Source organism: Maniola hyperantus, chromosome Z (genome assembly GCF_902806685.2).
Source record: "Maniola hyperantus chromosome Z, iAphHyp1.2, whole genome shotgun sequence".
In the NCBI taxonomy this organism is placed as follows: Eukaryota; Metazoa; Arthropoda; class Insecta; order Lepidoptera; family Nymphalidae; genus Maniola; species Maniola hyperantus.
This window is the reverse complement of record NC_048564.1, coordinates 3564203-3577716: the sequence shown is the minus strand read 5'-3', so window position 1 is coordinate 3577716 and position 13514 is coordinate 3564203. Positions and strand designations below refer to the sequence as shown.

Sequence of the window (13514 nt, the reverse complement as noted above, 5' to 3'; positions counted from 1 at the left end):
CAGGCGGAAATGAGCGTAGAAGAGAGACATCTTCATTTTTTGAGAACAATACAGTGGAGATTAGAGCGGTGTGCTGCGAATATTTAGGTACGAGCCTTCATTCCCAGATAGTTTTATTGATTGGTTTTGTTGACAGAAGTACCTACTGGGATTTTACTTGGGACTCACTATTTCCGTGAATAAAAAACGTCATTTATATCGATGGCGCCAACTCTAATGTAATCTTTACCTGCTTCTCACTTTAAAGGGTAAGGTATCAAACGGTTGTGTCGGTTCGTCATAGTGATAAAAATTGGCGTTTCTTTGATGGCGATCAAGAGAATTCCGACTGCGTAAGCCGCTGATAATCAATGGACGAAATCCACGAAAACGAAGCATTTCTTTTTATTCTTTTCCTTAGGATTCGTTTTCTCCGGAAAGCTTGTTTGGGGGTTTCCAACGGTTTTCTGACATTAAGTTATTTTTTTATGTAATTTCTAGTTTGATTGTAAATTGACGTCTTTACTACTTTTTCACAAAATAATAAAAGTTTGAACCTTTTGAACTATGCTTGTTTGACTTTTTTTATAATAAAGTGCTATGGATGTAGGAAGTATAACGCGTATTTCATGTCAAAAGTAAGATTTTAGTCCTCATAATCGGCTACTTTTTTAACCGATTTTCAAAAAAGGAGGAGTTGGGTTTTTCTACCTATGTAGACCGAAATCTCCGAGATTACTGAACCGATTTGCGTAGTTTCTTTTTTAATCGATAGAGAAACTTTGGAAGATTGTTCCTTAAAAAAATGGATCCCAACTTCTCAATCCTGATGCTGCACGGGAACTTGATCACCTGATTGCCTGATCGCAGCTGTATACCTACTTATATACCTATTATTACGTTATAGATCAACAGTAAAAATACCAAGGGTACAATGAAAAACATGAATATCTTTTCGTATGGTTTATTCCTTCAAATACAATAACATCTATACAATGGTCTACGACTAAATGGATTTATATTTCCTCCTCATGCATAAAATAAACAAACTAAAATAAGTAAAACAACATTGGTGTAAATAGGTATTAATATATTCTATTAATTGTTTAAATAAAAACTTTTCTTTTAAAATAAAATCTAACATCACTGATTTGGTAACTAGGGTGGTAGGTAATTAATTATTATGATTAGATAGGTTCATTGGAAGAAAAAAATTACAAAAATATTTTTATTTTGAATACCTAATTCAAAAACATATAAATTATGCGAATTAAATAGACGTGATTGGCTAATTTATTTGCCATTGGTACGAATTAAATAACTATTTTTGTAACATGAGTTAAAAATACTACAAATCCGCAATTTGGCGACTGCCCTGAGTGGTGAGCACTGTGGTTTGATAAGTGGGAGGACCTGCTGAAGTATTTTGGGATTTTATAAGTATCTTAATTATTTAATTTGTTGTTAGGCATCGCCCGTGGCAAGTAACAACTACAACCACAAAGCAGTGTCACTAAAAGCTAGCATTTCACGCTCCAATGTGGCACTCGGGCGCTGTACTCTGCGAGTGACGCTGAGGCGAGTCTCTGAGCGGAGAAATACACGTTCGGGTATCTACTATCTCCTATCTCAGTCGCCGACAAATCGTCTAAGGTGCAGGTTGATATTGGATTGGACCCTTATAGCTAATTCACCTATAGATTTCATATATTTTCGCACATAATTGTAATGAGCAGGCGCGCATAAAGCTGTTGTAGTAGCCACTTTTTGCTTATCAAACCATCTTCAACGGTTTGTCAGCAACTGAGGTACTCAAGCATGTGTAGAGGTACTTCTCCCTCGCCCAGTGCTGCGCCCGAGTGCATCATCAGAGCGTGAAGTGCTAGCTAAGTTGCCGCGTGAACTGCTTTATCTACCTACCACGTATCTACAGCTTAGTCCGATTCCATCTAAAAATTATATTAAAAAATTATATTATGTCAAAAATAAAGTCACAATAGACCAAATATTTCTCGATATAGAAAGTAGTGGTTGTCCTTTGCCCTTCGATACTAAATGATAGTTACGGCAACGTACCAGTGTTACTTAAGTAGGTACCAAAATGGCGGCTCTGGTGGAAGAATACTGTCTACGTTAGATAAGTTAGTTTACTTGAAAAAGTATTATGATCTCTAGGCCTGCCATTTACATTTTTTAATACTGGAAAATGTACGTTACAATTACGGCAAATACGGCCTTCCTGTGGATTATAAGCAATCATCGAAGCCGATCTTAATAGGTAGGTACGTCCAATCAGTCACTTTATCTAAAATTATCACAGTTTTCAAGCCTCCCTGAGTGATACCTAAGTAGTTTAAAACAGAATAAAGACCAAAAAATTAGGATCCATTGTATTAGGTATAATATTATTATAACAGATGTTTTTGAGTAGGTAATATTTTATCTCAAGTTTCAGTCTCACCATTATATTATTTTCATGAAAATCGCAGTTATTATGACCTAACAAAAATAAATAGTAATCATAGTAATAAATAGTAGGGTAGGATAAATTATTTTACTTAATTATAAACTATGCACAGGAAATTCCATTATCTAATTATATTTTCTAAATTTTTTATAGATAATAATATAGTTAGATTGCACTTTAAAAATAACAACTACAAATTACAAAGTATATACAAACCCTCGCAAACATTATGTATTCGATAGTACATATTTATATTAGATATCTATTTTTCTCATAGCTGTCTTATGGTAAACAAATCGCTTCAAAAAGTGTGATATAGGCGCTATTCGCGGATGTTTTTTTTAATAAATATACAATTCAAAGTCCTGACTGACTGACTGACTGACTTACATACGTTTATGTTGGGAAATCGGGTAGTAAAATGGGGATGAATGATGATTCAGCAATTTGTTGATCCACCTGGCTGGCTCATTATTTGCGGAGTGGGGGTTCAGGTGTACACTTATTTGTTGCTGCAGGTTGCTGCTTAGATCCTGTAGGGCGATTGTCTTAAACCTGCATCAATCATTATTACAATCTCAATGGTTCTGATTGGCTGAATTTGTGCGATTCTTGTTGCAACAATGCATTGTGGCCAATAGTGAGCGAGCATTAACCAATCAGAGATGATTGCGATCGTGACATTGTAGCTGTCAAACAACCGCGGTAGGGCCACTGATCTATTATTTTTATATTTAGACATTTTATAGTTGTAATATTTTGTATATACGTTACAACCAGTTTTTTCACTTCTTGGGACTTCCTTGGGACCTAAATTTTTTAAATTTCAATTTCCGTGATAGAAACCATAGTAACAAGACGTAGGTATTCTTCGAAAATCTCAACAGGCTATCTATTACGATCGAAGCTATAGACCCCTGTTACAGATGGACGGACGGACTGACAAAGATAGACAACGGTGGTTTAGATAGTACCCAATAGGTATGGTTCCGTTTGGCACACTTTGGATACGGAACCCTAAAAACCAAACAAATGCGTAGAACTTCTAAAATATCGAGCGAAGAGCGTCGCTTACATGTTATTGTTTACATTTATTATTTAAGTCAGCTAAGGGGAAAATAGATTTACAGACATTAAGGCTCACACACACTTGGGCAAGCTAAACGCAGCGGACCGCGCTCAGGGCGGTGTTTGTTTATAATCGCCAGTTTATGCATTTCTTACATATTTCTTATCAGTCATAAGACTGTCAAAAACAAAATTAATTTTCACATTCTGCTCTTAAGCTACGGCTACACCTGCGCGTCATAAACGCGGGATGTGGGACGCGAAGCGGGAGCGTCTAATACGAATCTGTACGTGTACAATGCACTCCTACGCGACTGTAGTAGTCACGTAGCTCGGTGCCCGGCTGACGTTTCTGCTTCGTAGTCCCTTTGGTTGCGCATTCTGAGATGATGCTTGAAGTTGAAGCATAAATGCGATTTTTGTTAATAAGTGTTTAAAACTTGTACTTATAATGCTTCAAAGAATGCGCAGGATTCTACATTTATCTTATTAAATTGTGCAAATAACTCTCAAACTAAATTACAAATTAATTTTATTTGCAGTCTTGTTTTATATTTCACAGAATTTAAAACCGCATCGTCTTACATTTACTACAACTTATTTAAATTTCTATACAAATAATACTGAAATATTCATCACGTTTTCTGAGGCTTTAGTCATTTGAGGAGTTGATATAATAATAATAATAATAATAATTTATGATATCAACACGACATAGTAGTCGGTTCAGAAAATAAGACTTGGTTTTTAAAAGGTTTTTTAAATTTTATTTGTATTATGAAAAGTATTTTGTGGTGGAAAAGTATTCACTGAACGCATGTGATTTGCCGTTATCAGTTGAAGAGTTTTATTCACCAGCTCCATTTTTGCGATCTTTGCTAAATTTACTAAAACTAATAGGTACCGAAATCGGTTCAGATTTGAGCCAGTTTCGAATAGAGTACCATGACTGCCAAAAAAATTACGTCTGATCTCCTCTTTTTTGAAGTCATTTAAAAAATAGGTACTTGAATTCACTGTAATGAATATAATATTACAAACAATTTTTTTATATTTTTATTGTTTCCTACTTTATAATAAGAAAAAAAATAGACCCTAGCTATTTATATGACTTTTTAAAAGAGTTCTTATCATATAGTTTTTTTAAATATTATTTTGATTACATTGTACAATGAATAAAATTTCAATAGGTATTTGATATCCTAAGTAAATAATACATTCTACTTAATTAATGACTATTATTTACATTCTTTTGATAAAAGACTAGTCTCGTGTCACAATTATATTACGTAGGTCTTCTTAGAAATATATTAAGGGCTTCATAACAAAAGGGCGTACAAACATACGCAAAAATGTCAGTTCTCATTATTCTGCAATAGATAGAACAGAACGGGCTCCAAAGCGTAGCAGCCATTTTTGGTTTATAATTCACATTTTTATCCTGCCTAAAACTGCACATTATTTGTCTATAGCCCTTTTTCATGAAGCCCTAAATGCTATTGACGATTATCTCGTTTTGTAAAAAAATTTGAAACCTTAATGTGATACTGCATTTTATGTTCAACTTAATAACAGAATTTAAATTAATATTAAAAGAAGTTAGTACAATATGACGTGATTTTTTACCTAGATTTGGTAGATATCTGAGTCTTCTTTACTGCACAGGTTACATCACGTGATCTGTGTTTAAAAGGTATAACTATATTATCTTAAGGTATTAGAACAGTATATATAATTTAAAAAATAAATGGTGGGTGCCCTATAGTCTGTTTTCTAAATCCGTGAAATTCTGACGTTTCTTAATTTTATCAGTGATAATAAAATTTTCACAAAAAAGGATAACAAATTATTCAAATAAAATTTTAAATAGAAACGATAATATGAATGATAAAAATTAAAATAAAGGAGTAAGTTTGTATTAAATAGTTAATTAATAGACCGCGATATATATATCACGATAAAATATCAACTTGTTATCATGCCACGAATTTCACTGTTTGAATGTGCTTCTATTGTTTTCTATTACTGTTATTAATTTGTACTTTTAAAGATAGCCTTAATATTAATTAACGCTTTTTTATTTTATTTTGTGCCCTGCTTTTCATACAAATAACCCACTCGATGTATACAATAACATCTGTCAAAATTCCACCGAATTAGAAACCAGACTATCGTGGCTCGTTGGCAACTAGGCATATCAGGAGTGACGTAACGATGCGTTTAATGCATTTTAAGAGTCAATACTTAATAGATACCTATACATCTTCTTGTTATGTCCACTCTTCACTCACGTGCGAATGCAGCAACAGTCTCGACCGCCAACAAACAAATAACCATTCTCACTGTTGTTCCGCGCCCAGATTCACACGCGAACGAGCGGGCTTTACAAAACTGTCACGTTTCACGGTACTACAAGCGGGACCCAGACTGCATATTATTATCGTTCCAAATCTATCGTTTTGATACAATGCGATTAAAGAAAAGTAAAGCTAAAGTTACATTATGGATAGTTGATGTAAAACCAAGGCTCTCAATGCTCTTGCATTATGTGCACGGTTTGTGCGAGTGCGCAGGTGTGGATCCACTTTAGGATTTTAAATTGGACTCTAATATCAATATAATATTATATTTTTTTACGAAAAATTTCTATTCGCTGTATTACTCGTAATTCGATTTCACATTCAAAACTGTTGTACTGATAGACTCGGGCTACTTAATAATAAATAATGCAGAATTTTATTTCGCTAGTATCAAAACCAGCGGTGAGGAGACGTTTTAAAAACAACAAGAGACAATTTCCAGTTTTGCAGCTTTCTAAAAATGCACTATCAGCTTTTGTTAGACACCTAGCTAAAGAACTAGCCGTTTTAAGTTTTAACATAAGCCCGAGTCGGGCGCCTAGTGCTTTGCGTTTCGGGCGCCTACTAAAGAGTAGCCACACAATGCGTTGAGTTGGCGATGCGGCGAGCGGTGCCTCTAGAATCACTATACGTTGCGTTTTGATGTCGGCGTCGTGTGGCGCCGCACGCACCACGGACTTGGGACCAGAGAGACCAGGCGGAGAGTAACACAGTGTCCATGTGGCACCCAATACCTCCTCAAACAACAGCGCGTGCGGTGCGGTGCCGCGCGACGTCGTAACGCATCGTGTGGCATGTGTAGGTTGACGCAGCGGCACCGCTCAGGCGTCGCACCGCCGACGCATCGTATCGTGTGGCTTCACTGTAAATGCCCAAAACGCAGCGTACTGCTAGTTCACTTCGGGTGCCTGTCTCTAAGACGCCACAATACAGCAGACATGCAGTCAAGAGTATGGACTCTCTCGGACCGAGTGGTCCGAATGCCATTACTAGAGTTGGACGAAAACTCTTTCGTTTGCAATTTGTAGAATCAAACTTAGAGCAGCCATATATGGGCAGCTTGAAATAGTCTGCAACTTTCAAACTGCAACTACATAGCAAACTGTCTTCCTTTTATAACCATAATAGCTGGTCTGCTGGTCTGGTCTGACTGCAATCGCGATCGCTTCGAGCAGTGGACTCATCAGTTGACAACAACTTTTCGAGCGATCCATGTAAGTTATTTAACGATCAACTGCTCAAGCTATCCATGTATGGCCGCTCTTAACAGTTCGTTAAAGGGGGTCTCAAGTAGGGGTCATGAAACGCATTTCGTGCATAGTCAAGTAGGTAGGTATAATCATCGCAAAACTTGTGCTCTGGGGAGCCCATAAACGTAAGCCACTGTTAGAGATGGACCACTTTTTATAATATCTAACACTCGCTAGCTTCCTTATGGTAGCATGTCTATACTTAAGAAGCAAAATGATACAAAGTTTAAAAATTAATACATTTAATCCCGCTTTGTAATTTAAATTTCGCGCGCGCACGGTCATCAACCCGAGCTAAAAAGTGTGCGAGCGAAAACACTCGTATTCCTGCGTGCTAGAAAGGGGAAAATCTAAATATATAAAAGAAAAAAGATGACTGACTGACGGACAGCTCAAACTACTGGACGGATCGGGCTGAAATTTGGCATGCAGATAGCTATGACGTAGGCATCCGCTAAGAAAGAATTTTTGAAAATTCTACCGCTGAGGGGGTGAAATAGGGGTTTGAAGTTTGTGTAGTCCACGCGAACGAAGTCACGAGCATAAGCTAGTATCTAATAGAATTAATAACGAATTTTCGCCTAATTACAATCTTAAGTGCGAAAAATCACTTTCCCTCTGAAATATTAGCGTTATTTGATCTTGATCATAATTTCTAGTTAGATTAATAGAGCAAACGATTGTAAGTGTGGAAATTGAAATTCACCTTCCGTGAAAAATTTCTTGCGAAATCACTGAAGAATAATAATGATTTCCCCAATGAAAAATTATTTAAAATTAGCAATCATACCCATCGCTAGTTACTACCGTATTGCGTAGTAACATGATAAACTTGCGCAGAAACCTAATTTTTAGACTGCTTTGCGGTGTGTGCTGTAGCCTTGAGGTACTGCGCTCGCCAGAGCTCAAGAAGATTTGAGATTGATTAACCTGCATTTACATATTCGCCGTTAATGTCACCGACATGTCATGCATAACCTCGCCACATGCGGGGTTGCAAGACGAAACTGGAGCCGAATGTGTGAAAAGGTAATTGGCGTCCCTTCTCAGCGAACTCCCTTTCGCGAATGTGTAAATACACCTTAATATTATAATGATTAGAATGCCTATAAGCCCGTTCCCACTTGGTTGTCGGGCCTGGATTTTAATCGGATGTCCGGCAGCTGGCAGAACATTTTAAATGAAGCTGTTCACATTTGTCTGAAGCCGATTTTGTGTCAGCGCCGACAAGAAATCATATAAAATGTTGTGCCATTGCAACATCCCATTAAAATCCAGGCCCGACAACGGACAAGTGGGAACGTTCTGTAAAGCTGCTAGTCACTGTTTGGATACCAACTCTGCTACGCGCATCTACATCAGATGCTGTTCTAACAGTGGCCGTGTTTTTGAGAAGAAACTTGCATCAGATCGGTGCGTGTATTCACTGTTAGAACAATCAACTGCAGATGCATGGATCACAGTTGCGAACAAAGAGGATACGCAGCTATAACTCGCGACCCAGTAATCATATTATGACTGGGTAAGTAATAACATCGTAATATCGTGTTCTTGATACGTCCGCCGCGTTGCCGAGTTCAACTTCTCCGACAATATTGTATTGTGGATGTTCCGGCGCTCAGTAGGCCGGTCATGCGTAGTGCGGGTAGGAGCCCAAGTGTGATGTCACGTGGGGAGGAGCCATGGAATGGGGGGAGTAGAGGTTACCCCCACCCCCTCCCCAATTACTCCATGATGGTGACGGGAATATTGATGCTGTAACAAAGTGGTTTGCTAACCTAAGTTAATATAAATAAATCGTAAATAAACCGAGAAGAATATCAGCACCTAATATTATATTATTGAATTCAAACTTCTTCAGGCGCGACTTGAGAGTAATTTGGATATCATTTCAGTACTTATAATACTAAACAAAATTGCCAAACAGAACTGTTGTTTTGAGACCACCTTTCTTATTAAGGTGCTTTAAACTAAGCCACTATGACTTTGTATAACAAAATGTGCAATCCATACTAATATTATAAATGCGAAAGTTTGTTTGTCCGTGTGTCTCCGTCTGTCTGCTAGCTTTTCACGGCCCAACAGTCAAATCGATTTTGATGAAATTTGGTACAGAGTAAAAAAACATAGGCTACTTTTTATCAGGGAAAATCAGAGTTCCCATGGGATTTTTAAAAAACCTAAATCCACGCGGACGAAGTCGTAGGCATCATCTAGTGAATTAATAATTTTGAAAATGCAATATCTAGATTTCTACTAGATGTGATCAGTTTTAGAGCACAAAAAATGCAATTCTTGTAAGTAATCCATTAGGATTACTTACAAGAATTAATTGCTTTTACAATTAGGTTCCCACGGTAAATTTCCGTATGTTTTTTTCTAGCAAAATCACCCGCGCACGCAACGCGGAATTAATTCCGCACCGGATTTTGATACATTTAAATTCAAATTTATGGATTCACTAGAACACTCTAGCTGTAAACTATAATATTTCTATACAGTCCATGGTTATTTGGATTACCGATTGGTAAAGAAATAATGAATAATTTACTTGTAATTAGATTGTATTACGAGACAACCTTACAAAAACCATAATTCTTCAAAACTGAAATAACACAGGTCTGCAGAAGGTATAACCGGTAGGCTAAATTGTGGCTCAAGACAACAAGACTCTTATAGCATCAAGACTACGAAACGCAGATTCTATTGGGAAAAGCCGGCAAGAATCTGAAGTTTTCCAATACAAACACCAAATTCCAAGTTTTATAAAAATCTTATCAATAGGTACCTACCTGCACCTACTTCTTCAATATTCATCATCGAATAACAAGTCTAGAATAATTTCTAGACTTGTTATTCGATGTATAGTTTAATATTTTTTATATTTATTGAATAACATTCGCAAATGCATTTTTATTCACTAATTCATAGTTTCCATCGATTCAATTTCCTAATGAATTGAATTATTAGTTCGATTAAAATTCTGCTGCGTTCAACTAAGTATGGTGTAACCTATTGATGTAGGTGGAATGGTGTAACCACGGTAACCATTGTTATGTTAATTTTGGTTTAACAAGGTTTAACCATCAGTCTTGAATAATTTTCAAGACTGTATACTTACCTAGATTAAGAGGGCGCAGTTCGGTGCTTTCTTCATAGCAACGTAGGAGGGTAATTACTAGATTATTTTGATATTGTACGCTCAAAAACTAAGTATTGCCTCGGTTTGTCTTGCTATTATCTAGGTTTATTGATATATAAAACATTGAAAAAATATTTTTTTTTAAAGTTACGAGCCTCGAAATATTCCTATTTCCTATTTCACTAAATTTATGACAACTTTGGGCGTAAATAAATAAGATTAGGAGTATGGAAATCTAAAACAATTTAACATTTGACATAGGGTGTTTTTTTACTTTTTATCCCGGAAAATCAAAGAGTTCCCACGGGATTCTTAAAGGCTGTTTATCCGATTTATATGAAATTTAGTACAAAGGTAGCTTGCATCCCGAAATTGAAAGAGTTACCACGGGATTTTTAAAAAAGTCCACGCGGACGAAGTGGCGGGCATCCTCTAGCTTATAACAGGCTTTATCGAACAGGCAGTTTGCGAGAATGAATGTTTATTCCATTAAGTCAAGAGCGTGAGCGAGCCTTGCCGGTGACATCCCACCTCGAGTACTGAGTAAATGTTTGATCAGAAAGTGGATGCAGATTACACTTTGCTCTGCGCGTGAAGGGTGCATGATATTAGCTAATATGTACTACTAGCTGACCCACCCCGGCTTTCATCATCGTCATCATCATCAACCAATAGACGTCCACTGCTGGACATAGGTCTCTAGTAGGGACACACGCCACGGTATTGCGCCGCCTGGATCCAGCGGCTCCCTGCGACTCGTCTGATGTCTTCCGTCCACCTAGTGGGGGGTCTTCCAACGCTGCGTCTTCCGGTGCGAGGTCGCCATTCTAGCACCTTGGGACCCCAACGTCTATCGGTTGTACGAACTATACCCCGGTTTTACTCGGGTGGAAATTCTACACAATGGAGACATCGCCCACGGCGACTTTTTGTGGCAATATAGTACGCAACAGGTCAAGATGGCAATCCATGTACGAGTATGAAGCCGGCGGACACTCCGCACATCCGCACGTAGCCCGCCCTATACCACACCGGGTTAGCGTGGGGATGTGCGGGTGTGCGGGGCGTTCTCACCCCGATCGCTATCTCGACCTGTCGCGTACTTAAGTATATCTTGAACGCGATTCAGAATCGATTTGCGTCACCTAGTTTCTATAATATTTGTACGCCATTATGGCTTATGTTCTTGACTCTGTTTCTAAGATTTAACATCTTATGTATAAGTCCCGCAAATTGCTATTACGCTGGAACCATTTCTCATTTAAAATAGAAATGACGTCATTTTGACGTCAGCCGAAAAAAAATATACCATCAGCTCGAAACTTCAGTCTAGTGCTGACGTCACTAAAATGGCGGCCACGCGCATTAGCAATTTGCGGGACTTATACCTATTGATAGGTGGGATTGGTTAAATAGTCTGTGTCCCTATGACTTTGTCCAAGAGTCTATGGTTCGGGTAGACACTAGACTCTCTGGTAACGCTTAAGAGGATGGAATAGTCGATTGTTCTCGATTTGTATAATGAATAATTGTGCGAACAGTTAAATAAAAGTCTAATTAAGTACCTATATCAAAGTGGTTTTATATTTAATACTACCTACACACATTATGCAAATAAACAATAATTGTATTGTATTGTAGGTGTATAGTTACCAAACCGACCTAAATTATACTCAGCAAATAGTCTGCATGCCTTAATTGTTTAGGTAACATTTTGTGCTGTTTTTACAATAATACTAACCGGCACGGCGATCTATACCTACTTTTTTACTATTGTTTTATGGCGTCATTTAGTGCCTAACCGATCAATAATAATTATTATTGCATGACTGCCAAAAATAAGGCGTGCAATGTTTTAAGGATGCAGTATGTATAGGTATGTGAGTTTCTTTATACAACCATTACTTTTAAATGCCTGAACAGATTTTTCGAAAAAAAATTAATATTTTCAATTATTTTTTTTGTTTGTTTCTTGGCATGGCAGTCGTGTTTATTAATTATTTAGACTTGCTCTCATTTCGATGATAGGTACCGTAGTAGGTATTATTCTACAATGCGAAAGAAATTCAAAGCTAAGGAATGATGGCTAACCAGTTGAACAGCAGCAGAATAAATACTAATAAAATGTTACACAACCTTCGCATCAATGTAAGCAGTTCGATATTATTCATTTTTCCTTAACCAACTTAAAAGGTAAACAGGTGGCTTCTCGCTGAAATACGTTAAGAGGCGCACTACAAGTACGCAGCTCTTCTGTTACAGTTCTTGCAATTATTCCCGAAGGCGAACTCGCTCATGCTTGTGTTATTATTTATACCGATACGACAAACACATTGTGTTTGTCGTATCGGTATAAATAACGTACACTGAATGTGTGCGTTTGCGAGCGCTTGCTCGCGACTGATTGGTCCGACATGCACGCACACTTACGCAATGCCCATATATCCCACTTTCAGTGGCGTGCATAGGATTCTGAGATAGGGTAGGCATTAGTCAGTTAGGTTACCTATTTATAGGCAGTCATGATGAAAAATGATCATTGATCTATTTCAACTTGGGTAAGCAGTGCTTTTATGTCTCTATGACCTGCACGCAGTGGCGTGCAGCTGATAGAGACATAAACGCACTGCTTACCCTCGTTGTAATAAATCAATGCTTATTTTTCATTAAAACCTGCCGGAAAATAAGTTCATACCTAAATGCATACCCTGGCTTGAAATCCTGTGCACGCCACTGCCGACGTCACCACAAGTAAAGTCCACTCGCCTTCGTGAATTGCAAGAACTGTACCGCAAACAAAATCAGTTCTGTTGTTACCAAAATTTCTAGAGCGCCGGAAAAATCACGTCCCTTACCAGTTTTACCGAGAAGGTTTCTGTGATTTGTTTATCTTTCAAGTTAGCTAAGGAAAACCAAAGAGTATAGTAAATAATAAAATGAAGATTATTACCTGTAGACGTTGGCATAGCTGCATGTGGGGCCATGAAAGATGAGAGCTTGGCCGAATGGTGATATGAGCTCATGAAGAGGTCGCTCTGATATTTATATGCGGGATCGCTGGCGGCAGGCTGCGTGGCAGCAGCTAGCCCTTGAAAGTCGAATTTGTACGCGTATCTTTTTCCATGCACCTTCGTCATTATATTTTTGTCGTAGTAGTATCTGTGCCAATAAATAATAATTAAATACCAATTTACTAATACCTATTTCAATACTTCCAACTCTATAGTTTTGTATGTTAAAACTTTAAG

The 13514-nt window shown here is 37.5% G+C and overlaps 1 protein-coding gene across 3 annotated transcripts in view; it reads right to left on the bottom strand.

Annotated features, from left to right (window-relative positions):
• Positions 1-927: 927 nt before the first annotated feature.
• The window catches only part of Ets65A (DNA-binding protein D-ETS-3), a 90212-nt gene continuing 77625 nt past the window's right edge, over positions 928-13514 (bottom strand). For 2 of the 3 annotated variants that reach the window (XM_034983345.2, XM_034983347.2), the window contains 2 exons: positions 13217-13425; positions 928-8879 (listed from right to left, as the gene is read on the bottom strand). In XM_034983345.2, the coding sequence (XP_034839236.1) occupies positions 8755-8879; positions 13217-13425 (334 nt within the window). In that variant the 3' untranslated portion in view covers positions 928-8754. The remainder of the gene's footprint in view (positions 8880-13216; positions 13426-13514) is intronic. The other variant, XM_069508932.1, reaches the window with a different exon arrangement.